Below are 19,224 nucleotides of genomic sequence, written 5' to 3'. Positions count from 1 at the left end.
ACACCAGAATTTGTATTGATAAGGCGATTCAGACAGGTTGTTATACTAAAAGAGCTACTTAAAAAAATTAGTTGAAATTTACTCTACGGCATGTCATAAGTAAGAAAATTATTTGTTCACCCGCTGCCGTACCTGCTGTACCGGATGCTACGCCCCTGTTAGACATGGAGTATGTACTTGTTCTTACCAATGAGATGTAACTAATCGGCCGGCATTACAAAGGTGTCGTTTAACATCTCCGATTGAGTTTTCGCTAAAAGAAAAGAATATTTGAGTTATAAATACGGAGTTCCACTCCTCCCCCCAATAAATGAGAAAAACGATACCTTTAATGCCAGGGAAAAGCCATTTACTAGTATTAGCTGATGTGCTTAATTTTATAATTGTCGAGTCAATCAGTTTTAATGTGACCAGTGGAAATTTCAGAGATTTCTACTCGTAAGATAGGTCACAATACAATAGGCATATTTGTTTAAGCAGCGTCAGGTCAGGGACTTTATATACACAAGAAGTATACCAAATTTGATGTATCTATCGTATATGCCACCTGCGTTAGCATATCATTTTGAGGTCTTTAATGAAGCCGCGTCATAATCAACATGATTTGGAAAAGCAGATATTCTAAATTTGATTTATATCGTCATGATATCTCAAAAAGCAGTAGAGAATGTATAGGTAAGCCATATTAACCAAAGAGCGTGGTGTTGCATGAATGTATCAAAAGACCGCATTGCTGTTTGCTAACGGGACATTGGCAGTCGACTAGAAAACTTTGAAACAAACTGCGCAACTTTTTAAAGTCGACTGTGGTTTTAGAAAGCCGGTTCGTTATTTCTTGGTTGAATTCAGTCTTATTTCAAAACCTATTATAAACACGGATATCAGAATATAACGTCATTTGAAAAAAGATGTTTACTTCTTTCCATAATTTGAAAAATCATGTTCCAACATTTCCTCATATTAGGTGTACAGATACTACGCTAATTTAATAAAGAATGAAACCAAATATTAATAATTGTTTCCTTATATTTCAATCTGTAACTGATGATTGATTTTTCATTAAGAATAGTTCAAAATAGAATATCTTTTTTTTTCTACAAGATTCTATATTTAAGAAAAAATTCCAGAAAACTTCATTTATAACAAACAGTCATATAATTGTACAGACACGTGCTTTATTCCTAAATAGATTATTAGGTAAAAAAAAATAATATCATGTCTGGAAAACAGTTTAATTACTATAGTACGTAAAGTTCCTAAAAGACATTTTAAGGATAATTTTCTCAGGGATTCCAGTTGAAACAGAAATATTGCTTTATTATCAAAACGTTATTTTGTCTTCGATTATTTGATAGAAGTTTATGAGTAGACCAAGCATACAAAATAATCTGGACTGCCCAAACAGATTCAACTAATAAGAATCCTTGTTACATATCAAATTAAATTACTAATATAATAATCAAAGCCAGTCGATAAAAACTCTATTGAATAATGTGTTGTTACGGTTAAAGCGGCATATTATTTCATCCAATGAGGAACAATGACATACCATTTCTTATATCAATTGAGTGTCGTACATTGAATAAAGATATTGGACTACAAATACATCTTTCAACAATTCATAGTTCGAAACGCATCTCAAAAGGTAACATTAAAAAATCAAAACAGAGAAAACCAAACTAGAGACGAAGAGTTGGGAGAGTGGACATCATATCATGCTTATTTCAGTGTCATATGTATGAAATTTAACTTTTTATCACATACATTTTGTAACGAGGATCAGTGTAATAACTAAATGATGTGAACTGCCTCTGAGAGAATGACATTTGGTTTTAAAACTATCGCTTTAATGAGTCAAAAAATGATCATACAACTAATTTAAGTTAAATGTTATGAGTCAATTTGCATACTTAAAGCTCCGGTAAAAAAATGCAACAATAAGAACAAAAATGAAAAGTTGACGTTGCAGTACTCACCATTGGGCACTTATTTCAAGGTAAAAGGACTTCTTTATCATTTTTTTAAAGACAATTACCCAATCATGTGAATTGCAAATTCGGTATGCTGTACATCTGTTTCAAGGAGTAACCTTTCATCAGTAGCATTAGAACCAAATATTTGGGAAGTCAAAGATTTAAAATAAAAAAAGGAATTATATTTAAGAAGTACCTAAAACAAAACAAAAATATCGAAAAAGAAAGTAAATTCAACACCGGTAAGTTCTACCAAAGCATGTCAAGGAACCTACAATATTGACGTCCCATATTTGATAAAAGGAATGAAGTCGTCTCGAATTCTGTGCAACTGTAAATTTCGGTAAATTATAATATGTTACATATAGTCGAGTCAGACAATTCTAACTACTGGGTTAGTGAATATCCTCGGTATTTAATGCTTCACCAGCAGCGGCATCGGACCAGCGGCCAAACATTCATGCACCACAGACTCCGGCAATGATTAATATCGTTAGAAATATACTTAAATGTTTGTTAGCATCGTCAGGTTACCCCTATTGAGGAAAGAGCAATAAAATGGCGAAACACAAATGCTGATTATTTGTTTCTTTTTATTTCTTTATAAGAACACATTCGAGGTTATTCATCGCAAAACTAAGAATATTCAATAGCTACGATACCAAAATAATGCATATAATATCCAACACATTTAAGGTTTGCGTTATAAAATTTTGCCAAATAATGTTCCAATTGTTACAAATACAACACAAAGCATAATTTCTTCTTTGAAGCATAAGTTTTTAATGAGTATACCATTTCGTTTTGCATCCATCAACAATTCTAATAAAGGGATAACAACATGGCACAGATCTGGTATCATTAAACCGATGTCCCTTGCATTCTGAAAATTTGTACCTCTGCCTTGTACAACATGAGCGAAAAACTGGTCCATTCCAGCTATCATAATGTGCATGGTGTTAATGCTGACAATTGCGAATATCTTCCATGTGACTATCTTATTCCGGATGTCACATAAATTCAAAACTAAACACGTTGCGATAATTTCCGTAATGGTGAACATCATATGATGTTTGTAATAGTCGTAAAAATCTTCGTTGTAATAACTGAAGTAAGACCACCATGAATAATAATGAGGGTAAAGGTTTATCAGAAAAAGGAGGAACATGGTTTTTCTTATTACTTTGATGTAGAAAAGACCAGCAATGTATTTTATACTCTCGTATGCCATAAGAATAAATATCACAGTGAAAATCCAGATTCGATATGTCTGCCATGTTGCGTTAAAATAAATATGCTTGTAACTTGCTACTCCTGGACTCTCGTAAGCTCCTACAAGATATACGGGATACATGTAATTGTAAAAATAGTCACAAGGCTGTTTGAAGTATTGAGAAATGTTCTGTTTCTGACAAAAACATTTTCATATTATCATCAATATAAATTATCTTATGTACTGTTTTGTATACTTATTTTACCAACTAAGCCTGGCGGCATTTTTTTGCTGCCTGTTTATATTGCAATACACCGGAAACAAGTAAGTATATCAGTAATTGGGGTTTAGCCAGGTTGAACCCAATATTTTGTTATTCATCGAATTCGGAATGACTGTACCAAGACAGGACAATTGCGGTTGTTTCCAATTTTCCGGTTTTTGTTTTGATAATGCCATTTATTAAAATATTATTAAAATTTATTTTTCAACTATTTTTTCATTACCGTTTATTTGTTATAAAGATTGCCATAAAATTTAAGTTAAAAATGCTGATCAATGTCTGGACTGGTCACATAAACGTTTTCCTCCGCCAACCTTCGTCGGACACCCATGAGCAACTTGTATTTCTAGAAATGCAAAGATTGTACGCCCTATCAACCAGGGCTCTAAAATTTCCATTTTCCCTTATCCATTAAAAGTTAAATTTAAGCTAGGGAAGTTTCATTTGTAAATTTTGCATTCTGATATGTGTTGTTGGAAAATTATACTTTCAAAAGAAATGTCACAAGTTTTAGTGTACTGCTGAAGCACCCAGCTATTAGGTTAGTTATTCGCTTTCAGAAGTTTTTCAGAAGATATATTCAGTTTTGTCGTTTTTAAAAATACAAAATGGAGAAGATAAAAACAACGGAAAATTCTTTGGAAAAATGGAACCCTAAAGGAAAACATACGGAAAAAAAACCAAATAGTACAGGAAGTACACACAGGAAAAGAACGACACAAACCCCACTAAAACAAAGGGGTGAACTTAGTTGTTACATAAAAGCGAGCAGTTTCTGCTTCTTGCTTTTGCTCGTTGAAGGTATAGTCCAATTAAAGAGAAAACGTATCTATGACAGATGGTGACTGTTAGATTGAAAACAAACACTCAAAAATGGTCGTTCAGGTCATGGTGGCGACTGTAAAACTTATGAAATGACAACTTTAACTAATGGTAACATTATCCTTGCCCCAGTAGATTACGTGTAAGTCGATGAGCCTTGTCTAGTAAATCTCACATGTAATGGTCGCGATTTCTATAAAGGTGTTTATGAATTGAGATACAAATACTCCATACGCCGAATCAGCTAGAATGCTTCTACACAGGAAACAATAGTTGACAGTGGGAAAACCAAAGTCATCGCGTTTTATTCATAGAGTTTAATAGTTGGGAGCTTTCAAATGGTGGTTTCGATTAATCCTACAGAGCAACAGTAATATATATTTCTGGATTTGGAAAGAAAGGGTGATTAAGCAATTATATAATTCATACAAACAAACGTTTTATTTTCATGCAAGTATTCACAAATGGTTTTCGTTACAATTCCATAACAATCCAAAGAACTTTAAACTACAATTTGATCATAAATGTTTCTACAGAGAGGGTGCCATACAATTGTGTGCCTTGAACGAGTTTTCATCAGCAGTGCACGTTAAAGAAATAAAGAATATGAAACTCGGTGCATACTTAGAGTTTCCGGTACCCACTCACAGTTCAACGCACGCATCCAGGTCGTAAATGGTATTTACCGGTACCCTTATTAAAAGTAAGGATGTTTTTCAACTTGCTTTACTTGCTCACAAATTATTGTAGTTATAGTAATGATGAAAAATATCACATTTCCAAATACATGTTAATTACACATGCGTGAGAAAAATAACAGATTTTTTTTAAATATATCATCCATTGCATGATCTTATCCATACCTCTAAATACGGTGTCAAAGCAGGAACACGTACAAGATTTTCTGTCAACTTTCGGTTTTCCAGGAAAAATCAAGGAATGAATTATCCCTGAAATTAAACATCAAATTTCATTACCATGCAACACAATGACAGACAATTCGTTAAATCTTGTCAAAGAAATAGAAACAACATTAAATTGCACTGAAACAAAAATTTATTGTTGTTAATTCACACAAAGATGAATAGAAACAAATTAGTGAGCCATTTGAGTAATTCAATCAAATTTAAGAAATGCCAAATTATTTTGAATTTAGAAATTTATCAATAATGCTGAAAAACAGCAGAATTGATTTATAATTTACATCTTAACTGACAAAATTTCCCACACAAGTACATTACTCAGCCAAATATATTTAAGGCATATTGTTTAAACACTAAATCTTTTTAGTTTATCAACTCCCACTAGTACCGCACTACATAAAATTCAGAACGGACTTTTATCAATTTTCTTTCACCAATAATAAGATATATTAACCCTTTTTCTGTAAATTGTGTGTTTGTTACTCTGGTGAAAAGTTGCCATTGTCTGTTAGCCTTAGGCAGTTTTATCCACTTTCAAAAAGTGACAAGTTCAATATGAATTGTTCCTTTGTGTGAATTAAAGCCAAAAATCTTAATTGCAAGAAAATATTCAGTAATTCTCTTATTTTACTAGTATCTTTTATTCTTTTAGAAAGCGTAGTTTTGACAACATAGAACCTGGTGAGTTTGTGTTTATTCGTAAATTCCTATTTTCAAAATGCTCTGTAAATGAAGTTACAAATATATATTAAAGTCTCAGTGTCTATTCACCCGAACTTCGAGTTTGGGTTAAGGTACCAGTATCGTATTGCATATCCCTGAGCAGGTGTACGTCAAAACATGGATGCTATAAAAATATAGTGCATTTTCTTTTTGCCTCTCTACAAACTAATATTTTGTCTGGCAAAAGATATGAACAATGACTTATAAAATAGAACAAACATCACACTGTAAGATGAAGAACTTTTTTAAAAGAAAATCTAACATAATATCATAAAAATGTTCCACTGAAAAGGTTGATTTGGTGAGTGCAAAACGAAAGTGAAAGTAGGGAAAATGGCTATTTATAGTTCGAGACTACTTTTCTGTCCGATCTTCGTGGACTCACCCTATTTTCCTTGCGGGAAATTATTTTTTCACATGTCCTTAGAAATGCTACATAAGTGAAAGTTTCATTGAATCAATTTACATATTTTTTTTTAAAATCCTAAAAATATGCACTTCACTATAGAAGTCTATGGGAAAATTAATACGATACTGAGACCTTAAACAGTTAGATCTGAATCCATCATCCCGAGAAAGTCACTTCACCAAAAAAAAAAAAAGGAAGAAATGGTGCATCAGTTAAAATGAAAACTTGGAGGAAGTGTTACAACATTGTGCCGTTTTAAGTTTGCAACATGTTTTCTTGGTCCACCCATTTTTAAAGTTATCGGTTCGTTCGGTCAGCAGCAACAAACAGCATTAGTAATGTCGAATGTTGAAATGTTAAGCAAACCAACTCTTAAAGTACATCACAAAGGTAAATCAAATGCAGCTTACATAAAAACTAGAACATGACATTGAAAAAAAAACAGATAATATGATACCTAAATGTATGTACGGAAGGCTCACGATTACAATCAATCCAATAAAAAATGTGGCAACTTTTAATCTGTAGTTCTTTACTGATTGTTCACTTGTATTGTGTAACTCGGTTAATCCTCGTTCTACATAATTTTCCATATAATTACTACCAGCTTTGGAGAACACCATTCCGGCGATGTTTTTTTCTGAAGAAAACAAGAACAAATGCCGGCTTATACAGATTAGATATCATGTATAGATCTGAATTTTATATTTAAAAAAGATTATTGTTACCTAGTCTTAACAGATCTAGACCAAACGACCGATTTAAATTTTGTAAATGATAGCGACACCATGGTTTACGAAATAGGCTACTCAAAATCAACTAAGTGCATTTACTTAGGATAAAGGTAATTAAAGAATAATATGGAAAAATACTGACGAACTTTTATCATATGGCAAAAATATATGGATGAACTTTTATTACCTTATCTTCCCGCGTGTACAGACCTACTCAAAAACTGTTACATTACTGTTTACGTTATAAATGACCTGAATATTAACCTGATTTCCGCGTTCTGTCGATTTACACCTTTACGACATGAATAGGTATATAGATTTATAAAACCGTACAGGTGAGTATGATTGTCATTCACTAGAACGGTAGTACAAGTACGGTCGAAAGTTGCACGTCAAATCCGGGGCCAAGCTCCTCAAATGTGATTTGTCGAATAAGTCAATATTGACATTCGGAGAATGGGGAAAATATTGTTGTAAAACAACACATAAAAGAGAAAGAGAAAACTTTATGCTGCCACGATCAAATATGAATCCCCACTAGCAAATAACCACGGAAAGGGGATCCCAGATTTTGGGTGCCTCGCTTCAACTCGACGTTTTTCAAATAAAATAGAATATATTATTAATTTACTGCACAGGAATCATGAATTTAACAAATAAACACAAGTATCACCATCAAATACTTCTAATCAAATAAAAACAATGATTTATACATCAAAACTCCCATTTCCTTTCCCGCTTGACCAATAAGTGGAACTCTCCTGTCAGAAGGCATGCGCGTAGCTGCCGTTAGGCAAAACAGCTTTTGCCTGCACTTAATTTTGCCAATTTTTTTTAATTTTAATTTTTATTTTATTTTATTATTATTTTTTTTGAGATAAAATACATCCAGCCAGGAGAGGCATAAATGATGCTCTAAAACGCTATGTACGCAGACCCCCTGCCGTAATTTTGCCTACAATTCAATTTGGCCTCAGCTACGCGTCTGGGAGGTATTCCCACGGAATATTTGTACAATCGCTTGGACCGAAAGTGAAATAACTGCGGCCTTGACATCGCCAGACAAATGCTTAAGCATGGTTCTGCCTAAAAACCATAGGGGATGATTCATTATATCCCAAGATAATCAATGAAACTGTTCTGTTCGAATTCGTTCGTAAGGTCCTAAAAACAACTCACCTATGTTCATTTCCTTGGATCTGCTATATATAATGAAATATTATTTGGCTGGTTATAGTGTAAAAATTCTGACCGGAAATTTTCCCGTTCTTTTCTGTAATGATTTATTTTAATTTTAAAAGTGTTAATATCTCCAATGGGCAACTTTCATTTTCACTTTTATTTTCGAATACAAAAAGACAATTCTTATGAGGTATACTGAAGGTGTCCCAATCATAAAATATTTGGGATTTAAAAATGTATAAATCACTAATCATAAGCTTCTGCCCGGTTTTAAGGCAGAGCTGTAATTAATTGTGACAACACGAAGAACATAAACATTTCCCCAGGCTTTCTATTGTCGCAGATTGTACGTTTGTTTAGCGATGTCAATTCGTCTCTTTATCAATCAAGATTAAACAGACATTTTCCCTATGATTATTTAAAGCTGCAGCAGACACTAATTGAAGATTAATTGGTGATAATTGGAAAGTTGTCTTAGCAATGAAATACATGTATACATTGTTTAAATTGTGTAATATATGACCCATTGATATAGTATAGCTCAGAAATAAAAGCCAATTGACATAGGAAAGTGAACAAATTATGAACCGATCCTATCTTTCAACTGTAGAAAAAACAGACCCAATCCATGTGTATAAATTGGTATATAGAAAATGACCCCCGTGACTAGTGTGGCTGCATATTTGATAGTGGGAGCAAGCCTATGTGCCCTGCTTCAAAAGGCAGACATAGAACACATTAAAGCAAACTCTACTTGGTTAAGGTAAGTTACAAGAAAATTGTCATTCAATAGTGAACTTTGTTGGTATTTCCATTAGCATTAGTTTTGGTAGTACTATACAGTTAGGTCAATTCTGAAAATTTAGTCTCATTTTGTTGAAATACAGCTTTTTTATGGCAGTCCGCACAGAAATTTCAAGTGTTTTGTCATAAAAAAGTACATGTTTTTGTAATCCTTGGTGTGTGGAGGTTCAAGTCATTCATAAGTAATTTAGTGATTATTGTTATAAAATCCAGTAGCCATGGTAACATACTGAAAAAAATATTACAGTTTTAGTACAAATCAGGGGTGTCTTTCCAAAAGTAACTGCTAAATACTATGTTTTATAAAATATCAGGCACTTAGACACTAGCACAGGATGAAAACACATGGAGTAGGTGGAAAAAGGGTATAAATAATAACATCATTTTCGATTCATTCTCTCGCAATTTTAGTTACAAAAGTTCGTGCGAAAGAAGGTATTTCAACTACATTTAAACAATACATTCACCAAATTTCAACTTTTAATTTTAGTTTTACAAATTTGACCGGGTCAACTTGGTGTGCGAAACGGTGCGCTTAAATGTAACTGTATAGTGCACTCTTTGTTATTGCAGGCGCGGATTCAAGGACGGACGTTTCGGGCGTACTCCCCGTAAAATTGTGAACATTATTTTTTGTGCATTAAATTTTGGTTTTTTTTCACAAATCATAGCTAAAGAAACTTTCTTGTCTTACTTCGCTCGGCATTTAATTCCCTTGACGCTCTCCCTAACCCCTGTATCGCGCTTGTGTAATAAATGAGTAATGAATATTATATTCAATCGAAGTATTCAGTTTATGTATAATATGCAAAAAAAAAATATTGCTGATGATTTTTTTCTTACATAGTGTTGAAATCTTATTATTTGATTTAAGGAAAAATACTCATTTAATATATTTTAAACAAATATATTGTTTACTTTCCAATTAAAAAAAAACATATGTCGTTGATAAACCACGGGGGCTTGCTAACAAATATGCAGCCCCACTAGTATATAAACCTAAAGGTTATTATACTGGTGTGACTGCATATTTGATAGTTGGAGCAAACCTGTTGATAAACTAAGTTATGATATATTCTATAATATTGAAACAACACCAAATTTGCATAATGTAATGAAAGCATTTTTTGTTTGGATGTTATCAACCCTCTCGTGAGTGTCACTGACATTACTTCCTTTCAAATTTCAGTTGTTATAGTGGAGAGGGATGGTCCTATCAGCACTGACCATAGTCGTATTTCAGACAATTCCGTGAATATATGATGAGATGGCAAATTAAACTAAGGCTAATTATCGTAGGATTAACCTAGAGCTTTAGCTAAGTACACGATGTAAGGTAGTACGGGACAGTTCATCTTGGTGTTATTATGTAGGATAGAGGATCAAATTAATGATGCATGTCACAACAAAACAATATTATACAAACGTCTCAGAATGTGACGACTCTATTCGCTACACTGCTCCATCGGATCAAATTGATACATAGAAGATAATGAAAACTTAAAGAAGGATCTGAAAAATTCCCAACGATGTTTGAACTGTCAAATTTGCGAAGCAAATTTTTGTTCGTTCCCTCTGCGGTACTCGAACTCGTACGACTAGCTAGTTGAGCTAGCTTACCGAGTGGTCTAGGGCGCTGGACTCGGTGCAGGCGGTGTTGCCATAGGTGTCACAGCTCCGCAAAAAAAAAAAAAAAAATAGCACGTACGAAAAAAATCAAAAGTAAATGAGCAACCCGGACTTATTTAAAAAAGCGTGGATCAGGTGCACCGGTAGGGTAATCGTTCTCTGTTTTCTTTTCCTACCAATCTCAAAGAGTAGGTCAAGATATGAGCCTGACTTAATAGTGTCTGTGTAATGTACTAACCAGAATTTGTTTAAAGATAACACGTCATCTATATTGCGGAAAGTGAAATCAAACGATCTGGCTAAACGATGTTCCTTCCTCCAGCTGTAAAGTCAGCCTGATAAGAGTGAAGGAATAGGTTTGCGAGTAGCGAAGCACAATTTATTACCATTAGAATTCCGACCGTCTGTTTAAAAATTCGTCCACCACTCCGGACAAATATGTTGTCGATAAAAATTCTAGTATTTTGACAACCTATTCTTCGGTATATCTAGAAGATAATTTGGAATTGTTTTTGTTTTACAAAGTATGGAGAATGTACCAAATACTACATGTTCCAACTTTTTTAAAGTAACATCGAACGTTGTATAATGCTTTGTGTCGAGATTTCAACTAATTATATGGAATAGTATTATAAAGAGTTAAAAATGAAAGTTCTTTATGCTATTAACATATTCATATATTAATCTAGCATTGAGGGTTTAGTCTGACAACTTGGCTGAAGTTCATTGAACATATATGAAGAACGAGGGGAAAAAGAGTCAATTGTCAAGTTGGAAAATAAATAATACATTATCATTAGAAATCTAGAAAACTAGTATATTTGAAGATTTTGAGGCGACGGTCTGGATTTGAAATTTAAAAAAAATGTCTTTGCTGCACTACAATTAACGATGCTATCCAATGTTTGACGCTACAAAGATGTAGAATTGGATTTGCCTGCGTACACAAGCCACATCTTTTCATCAACATGATATGCTTTTTCTGACATTACTTACGCGTAGTGGCTTTTGATAATGTACAGAATACTGATATAAACGGAAAAGAACACGTGGAGATAGCGAGACCATCCGGTTACTTGTGATTGAATACAAAATTTTATTCAAAACCTACATCTGATGCTAGTTACCTTTGTTGCGCAATATCTTTTGTCAATGTATTCATAGTAACCACAATAGGAATTCATATACTACAAACAATTGATGTTGGCGTGTAACCATCTGTTAATGACTGTTTATAGTTTGTGGTTTACAAATATGTTATGAAAATTATACTCATCCAGTTAAGTTATAAATAGAATCACTTCCTAGAAGTTTTGTAATTTTCCATTATTTTGATATTAATCATAAACAACTGCTTTAAGAACTGAAATTGGTATTTTATTATTGTCATAATATTTGGATTTTCAAATAAATAAATAAATAAATGAATAAATAAATAAATATACAGTGTTAACCGTTGTTGGTATGATTATATATGTTGTGTACATGTTATTATCATGTTGTTATTATAATATCCAACGTGACTTGTTTACATGCTATATACACATGTTTGTTCAACAGCAGGAGTAATCAAGGGCGGAAATCAAAGGAATATTCCAGTTTTGTTGTAATTTTGTTGTTACCCCTATTTTCAAGGATAAAGACTAGACAGGGAAAACAGACACACACAACAAATACATGTAGTATGAAATAAAAAAAAAAGCACAAACGCAAAGAAACAAAAGTAATTTAGCAACCTGGACTCCACTAAAAACTGGGAGTATAGACCAGGTGCACCGGTAGGGTTAGCGTTCTCTGCTACACTAGAAACACAGATAAGGGAAGCGAAACTTCAAACCAGGAATACTTGTACAAGTTAGTGCTACTCTTGCTTCAAAATAAATACTTGTACAATTCATAACTAAACAATATATTTTTGATCATCACGAAAAATCATATAATTGCGTTCATTGCGCTGCGAATTATATTAAGCAAAGTAGAATCGTATGTACGAGGAATGGAAAAAGTCTTATTCAGTATTAGATAAAGAGGCTTTCATTTATTTTATTGATCTTAACGATTTGATTTCAGATCATCAATAAAAGTGTTTGATATTAGATTTTCTCAAATATGTCTGAACCTGCACGATTCGTAGTGGTTATGTTAGTCGTTGTCAGTCGCAAACCTGAACTTACATTATGTCATTTATGAAGGTCTTTAAAATGAATTGTGAAGGTCCATTCATCTTTAAGAATGTTTTGAGATCAAATTGTGAATGTTCAGGAATATTTTAACTAGCTTCCGAAATCAGATAGATTTAATCAGTTTATATTTAAAATACCAGAGCACCTCATTTGATAATAATCATTTTGACTTTTAAGTTAGATCACACCTATTTTTTTTTTTATGAGCGAACAAATAAAGCAATGCAAGTAGTAAAATAGAGAAAAAAAAGAAGAGAGAGAAAAAAAAATAAAATGAGTAAATCAAGTGAGTTCTTATATCAACTTTATAACTAAAACACGAATAATTCCAACATTGTGTACTTTAGTAGATAGTTTGTTATTATGCATGGCTGCTTTGTCACTTACAAAATAGTAGTGATGGGTTATGACGGTAAACCACAGTTGACCGACCTATTTACTTAACCAGTATCTCGAATAAACAGTTCATAAAGACACGCGAAATCAGGTAAGTGCCATGTTTTGTTTTCAAACTTTCTTTTCATTAGGTTGAAAAAGTACATTTTTTGTTCCTCATTAATACTTTTTTCTTAGCGGCACGTTTTTTTCGCAAGTTATTTTTGTAATATAAGAAGGAAATGTTTTGAAGGTAGAATATCAATTCATTGCAAAAATAAAAAATACTATGTACACGAGAAAATTGTACATATATGTATATATGTTATTAATACTATTACAGTAATTAATCATGATTTACATCACAGAAGGTTTTTGACATTGTGTATTTCAGACTAACTTGTACTTTGATAAAGAGAGGGAGAATTAATTTATTGTGGCAATTTCACCCTTGGAAATAAAGATCATCTATGGAAGGTACGTATACCTACTTCAAGTTATTGATTAGAGGGTCTTGGTATTTTGATAGTCAGGCCATGAACGGACAACCCTGTCTTACACCTTTATGACAATAAATATCTTTGTTGAACAGCGTATCTTGTCGTACGTGAAACGAATTTGAAATTAAGTAAGTAATCGAACTACAACGATTTATATAAATCATGATATGTCTTATGTATTATAAAACATCATCATTCAAAAAGTAGCGTAACAGTTGTCAAAATGTTATTATGTTCATCTGTTTGATCACGAACAATCAAGGCAAATGGCGTGCATATATATGCATGTTAAGACTTACCAGTTACCCATAACGTGATTAATCAAGGCAAATGGCGTGCATATATATATGCATGTTAAGACTTACCAGTTACCCATAACGTGATTAATCAAGGCAAATGGCGTGCATATATATGCATGTTAAGACTTACCAGTTACCCATAACGTGATTAATCAAGGCAAATGGCGTGCATATGCATATACATGCATGTTAAAACTTACCAGTTACCCATAAAATGTGTTAATTTAAAAGGATTATCTTGGAAGAGAAACCATGAAACCCTTACTTTAAGTATACTGGGTAAATTGATTTGGCAAAGTGTATTCTCTGCATGGCGTCTGATTATTCGTTGTACATAATGTTTAGCTTGCTGTCAATTTATGTATCTAACACAACATATTATCCCTATGACATTGTCGGAAATTACAACAAAATTTACAAGATTTGTGGGGCTATAGTAGCCGATTGATCTGAATTGTCCATTTTCTTAACATGAGAAACTGGTGGTCTTCAATCAAAACTGCAATAATATGAAATGTGTAGACTATTTAAACCAGGAAATGATCCTTGATTGACTAATTACAAAACCACTTAAAATTCTTGACAGTTTGTAAATTCCCAGTAATGACAGCTGACAAATATTTATCTATTCACCGTATGACATACAAACATTACTGATAGAAATGTAAAATCACTATTGGTGTTCTTTTAAGAATTTTGATAAATTAATTTTTGCTAGTTTATTTTAAAATGGAACATGTCAATCTTGATTATATTCATTTTTTTAATTAAATGCTTATGTGTGTGTGTGTGCGTATGTATTCCTGAACTTGTGCTTTTCAATTGAATTCTAAATATTGTTAGGCTAAATTCAACGGTGAGGTAAAGAGACTATTAGTATTTAATAGCGAATGGCTGTTTATTTAAAAGCCTTATTTGAATCACTGAGAAAGTGTATTGTAATAACTAAAAGATGAAAAAAAAAATCACATAATTTTGATTTTAACCCTTACAAATTTGATCTTACAACTTCCTTTATGTCCAATTAAGGAACTGAAGTGCATATGATCATGTTTTTAATCTAATAAAATCTAACTTCACATGTTAAAGACTGCAGACAATCTCCTTTGACAAGCTAGGAGTTAAATATACACTTACTGTCAGTTTTGAATAATAAAAAAGCAATAACATGTCAGTTATGCAAAATACATGTAACTAGCATTTTTGAATTCTTTTACATTTCATTAATACTGCATCTTAAAATCGCAATTCTAAATCTGTTTAAAAATCTGAAGATTATTAAAAATATTTCATACACAAAGTAAATGATGTATTTTCTCATTTTAATTTCTGTCTACTTTCAGATTAGGAAAAACTACGAGACGTTTTGAACGATAGAAAATGAAACCAATTATTACCGTGTTATTAATTTCTATACTGTCAGTAACATTGTGTTGCTGTTGTCCTATTCCAGATTGTATATTTAGAATCAAACGCTTACCACCGCTAAAAATGTTGAATCAAAATGGAAAGGAATTGTTCACGACGGCCATTACTTACAGGGTGAAAATACCAGATAACAAAACTCAAGGATGTATTGTGAATTCAAGTCAATATTTTCGTCAATTTGATTTTAATCAAAATAATAAAAGCGTTGTGGTTTTTTCTATCAGATGTGGTGCTGTACATCCACTTTACTTTTCTGAATATAATGGGGAACGTTATTCGAATGTCATTGGCTATCTACAGGTAAGGTGGTGTACGTTAGGTCCGCATGACTTTCAGCAGTTCGCTAATGTTGTCAATATGTTTGTTGTTACAATGTTTCAAAGCTTGTTGGATGCCAGTAAGTTACCTTGTCTTAATTATAATAATATGACTGGTTGTGCTGGGTTGGATAAAGTAGCTTCTCTATCCTTGGACGTACCTCAAAACGTGACGGTCAATAAATTAAACGGGATTTTCAACTGTACAGACGTTTTTCATGACGTGACTGAACTGTCATTAACATCTCAGGGACTGACAGAGATTTCAAAGACCCTTCGAAAACAGTTTCCGAATGTACAAACATTGGAACTTGAAAACAACCATCTGACGATACCTCCCATATTTCCGTGGAATAACGAAATTCAAACAATTAAACTAAACTTGTCACGAACGTCTTACTTTGACGCCCATTACTTAGATCCTTATCACATTTCCATTAAACCTAATGTTATTAAACGCTACTTGAATTTGAATTATAACAACATTTCAGATCTTGGTGGCTTCGAATTTACAGGAAAACTTGACCAGCTCTCAATTAAGCATAATGGATTACAATACATAGGCGATTTCACATTTACAAAACTGGTTGGATTACAGAATTTGGACCTTAGTGAAAACGGCTTAGAGTCCATTCCTCACAATGCCTTCAACGGATTAAAACAAATGAAAGATCTTAATATTGGAAAAAATTTCCTTGCAAATATACACAAGGATGCATTTAAAGATTTGCAAGAATTAGTTAAACTAGACATTTCTCATAACAAATTGGTATATCTTCCAAATGGAGTATTTGATACCTTGGAGAAATTAGAAGAATTACATCTTGAGTTCAACAATTTGTCATTAATTCCAGAAGAAGCACTGCCAATATTTAGCTTAAACGCGAAAAACTTCTTTTTCCAAAATAATCCGATCAGTGTGTTTCCAGTGGCTGTATTTTACCTTCGAAATCTTAAATCTGCAGATTTGAGTTATACAAACATCAACTTTAAAAACTTCACATCTTTACTTGGAAATATAAGTTACCCACTGCTGGCCGAAAGTGTTGATGAATCAGCATCTGACAACAATATACACATAGACAACAAAAGTCCGAAAAACATACTTAGACGAATTGACCTGACTGGTAGCAATGTTACCGAAATAGGTCACTATAGCACTTTTCATGACAAAGTTTTGGAATTAGTCCTCCGTAATTTTGAATTTATCTTGGACAAAAATGCTATTCTATGTAACTGCAAAATTATCTCATTTCAAAACTCTATCACCTCTAGAATTATGTCTCGTGGATTAAAAGGTGACGAATACTTTTTTAAAGACTGGAAATGTCAGAACCCTAAGGAATTGTCCGGCAGATCAATTTTCGATATAAACGCAGAAGAAACGTACTGTAAAGTTAGCTTAACCTTGTGTCCTGAATTTTGTACATGTTATAAGTGGTCTGTTACTAATATCACCATTGTGGACTGTAGAAACTCGAATCTAACATCTTTACCATCTCTACTCCCAGAGGGTACACTTGATTTGTGGTTTCAGAACAACAACATTACCAAACTGACTGGTATGCCCTATCTAAAACGGTGTAGAGACCTTTTGTATAGTCATAATAGCATCAGTGAAATAGAACAAAGTTTTGTTCGTGACGTCATCAACGCACGGAAACTTAACTTAGACTCTAACTACCTGGTAAGTCTACCTAATGACTTTCAGATGTTTTCAGAGACAGTTATCACTTTGAAGACTAATCCCTTTGTTTGTGATTGCAATACTTTCTGGATGAAAGCATGGATGTTTAAAAATCAACATATTGTGTCGGACTGGCTTGATGTTGCTTGTTCTTACAATAACGAAGAAGGGGGGCAACAACTGGTTTCCGTCGATGATGACAAGTTTGTGTGTTTAGAGTCATTTGACAAAGTTAAACATGTAGTCATTCCGAGTATTACGTCATCCATATGTGTGTTGCTGTTTATTATTATGATAGGTGTGTGTTTTGTATTAAGACTGGAAATCAAAGTATTGTTATTCATATATTTTGGCGTCCATCCTTTCGATAAGGACGAAAGCGACGGGGACAACAATGAAGAAATTGACTGTGTTATCATTCACTCTGAGCTTCATAATAATTGGGTCTTGGAGAGAATAGTGGCGCCATTGGAGGCAGACGATAAAGGGTACATTATGTGTGACATTTCACGTGATTTTGTGGTCGGATTTTCATATCAAGAAAACATTTGTAGCCTCATACGACAGAGTAAACGAATGATATTAGTTCTATCAGAGGAATTTCTCATAGACAGCGATATCGTAAAGATAGCATGGAATGAAGCCCAGGAAAAAATAAAAGACAGAAGAACAAACTATGCGATAATAATTTGTCATGATATTTCACCAAAAATAATTGACAACAAGGACCTAATGCGATATATTAAAAGGGGGCGTTATATAAGTACACACGATCGCCTTTGTTTTGAGAAAGTCTTATATCGAATGCCACAAAAGTGCAAACAAACGCGTAAAAGGACCCTTGATCTAAGGAAAATGATTTTTGATATGTATGAAAATGACACAGCGGAAGAGAGAGAAGGCATTCATGCATTTTTAACTTATTCAGAAAATGATATAGACATAGCGATAAAAACATTAACTCCAGCTTTAGAGGATCGGAGATATGTACTCCATGTGCCCGATAGAGATTTCATACCCGGTGCTTCAAAGGAAGAAAACATTCTCAAGGCAATAAATTCATGTAGACATACTATTTTTCTCATGTCGAGACCTTATCTTGAAGATGAATGGTCATTATTTACATTTCGATCAGCAAGTGAAAAGTCGATAAGACAAAGGTGTAATCATATGATTGTCATTATCATTGATGACGACGAAGACGCTTTTATGGATGAAGAAGTGAAACATTATCTAAAAACCCACGTAACTTTACATGTGTATGATCCTCTCTTTTGGCAAAAACTAGAAAAAGCTCTTCCAAAGGTTAATCAACAAAACGATCGTTTGGAAATTATCAACAATCACATTAACGACAGAATATATAGGCAACATTCTGTTAAAGACGAATTGCCCAAAAACATTCCCATTGAGGAAACAATTGAAGCACCACGAAATAAAAATGAAGATGTTCTTTTGTACGGCACAGAAACCGAAACGCAAATTTGATGACGAAACAACGTACGGTTTATATCATGCTCAAGTTCCACATAAATGAAATGTAGTACGGCGATATTTTTTAGTTAAAGAATTAACATATTGAGACATAAAATTAATATACTGAAACTTAGAACAAGTCATTTTACAATGTGATATACATGGCCGATATGATTTAAAAAAAAATACAAAAACGACGATAAATAAACTGATTGTCACCATTGACTTAGTAGCACGTCGCATTCGATTGATTGATTGTAGCAC

At 33.0% G+C, this 19,224-nt stretch overlaps 2 protein-coding genes across 2 annotated transcripts; one reads left to right on the top strand and one right to left on the bottom strand.

Moving 5' to 3' along the window:
- Positions 1–2,548: 2,548 nt before the first annotated feature.
- On the bottom strand, positions 2,549–7,379 carry LOC148625501 (uncharacterized). Its single transcript, XM_088569111.1, has 4 exons — positions 7,268–7,379; positions 6,804–6,986; positions 5,155–5,241; positions 2,549–3,305 (listed from the first exon to the last, which is right to left on the bottom strand). Exons 2-4 carry the CDS (start codon positions 6,967–6,969, stop codon positions 2,677–2,679), a joined length of 882 nt encoding a protein of 293 aa, XP_088425237.1. The 5' UTR covers positions 6,970–6,986; positions 7,268–7,379; the 3' UTR covers positions 2,549–2,676.
- A 6,234-nt stretch (positions 7,380–13,613) lies between these two features.
- LOC148625500 (uncharacterized) lies at positions 13,614–19,033 on the top strand. The gene is made up of 2 exons (XM_088569110.1): positions 13,614–13,730; positions 15,396–19,033. The coding sequence occupies exon 2, from the start codon at positions 15,433–15,435 to the stop codon at positions 18,970–18,972; it is 3,540 nt and encodes a 1,179-aa protein (XP_088425236.1). The 5' UTR covers positions 13,614–13,730; positions 15,396–15,432; the 3' UTR covers positions 18,973–19,033.
- The last annotated feature ends 191 nt before the right edge of the window (positions 19,034–19,224 follow it).

The sequence above is a fragment of the Perna viridis genome, chromosome 2, assembly GCF_037379345.1.
Source record: "Perna viridis isolate PV_CMFRI_1.1 ecotype Kerala chromosome 2, ASM3737934v1, whole genome shotgun sequence".
Taxonomy (NCBI): domain Eukaryota; kingdom Metazoa; phylum Mollusca; class Bivalvia; order Mytilida; family Mytilidae; genus Perna; species Perna viridis.
Note: the sequence above shows the minus strand (reverse complement) of the source record. Positions and strands in the feature narration are given on the sequence as shown.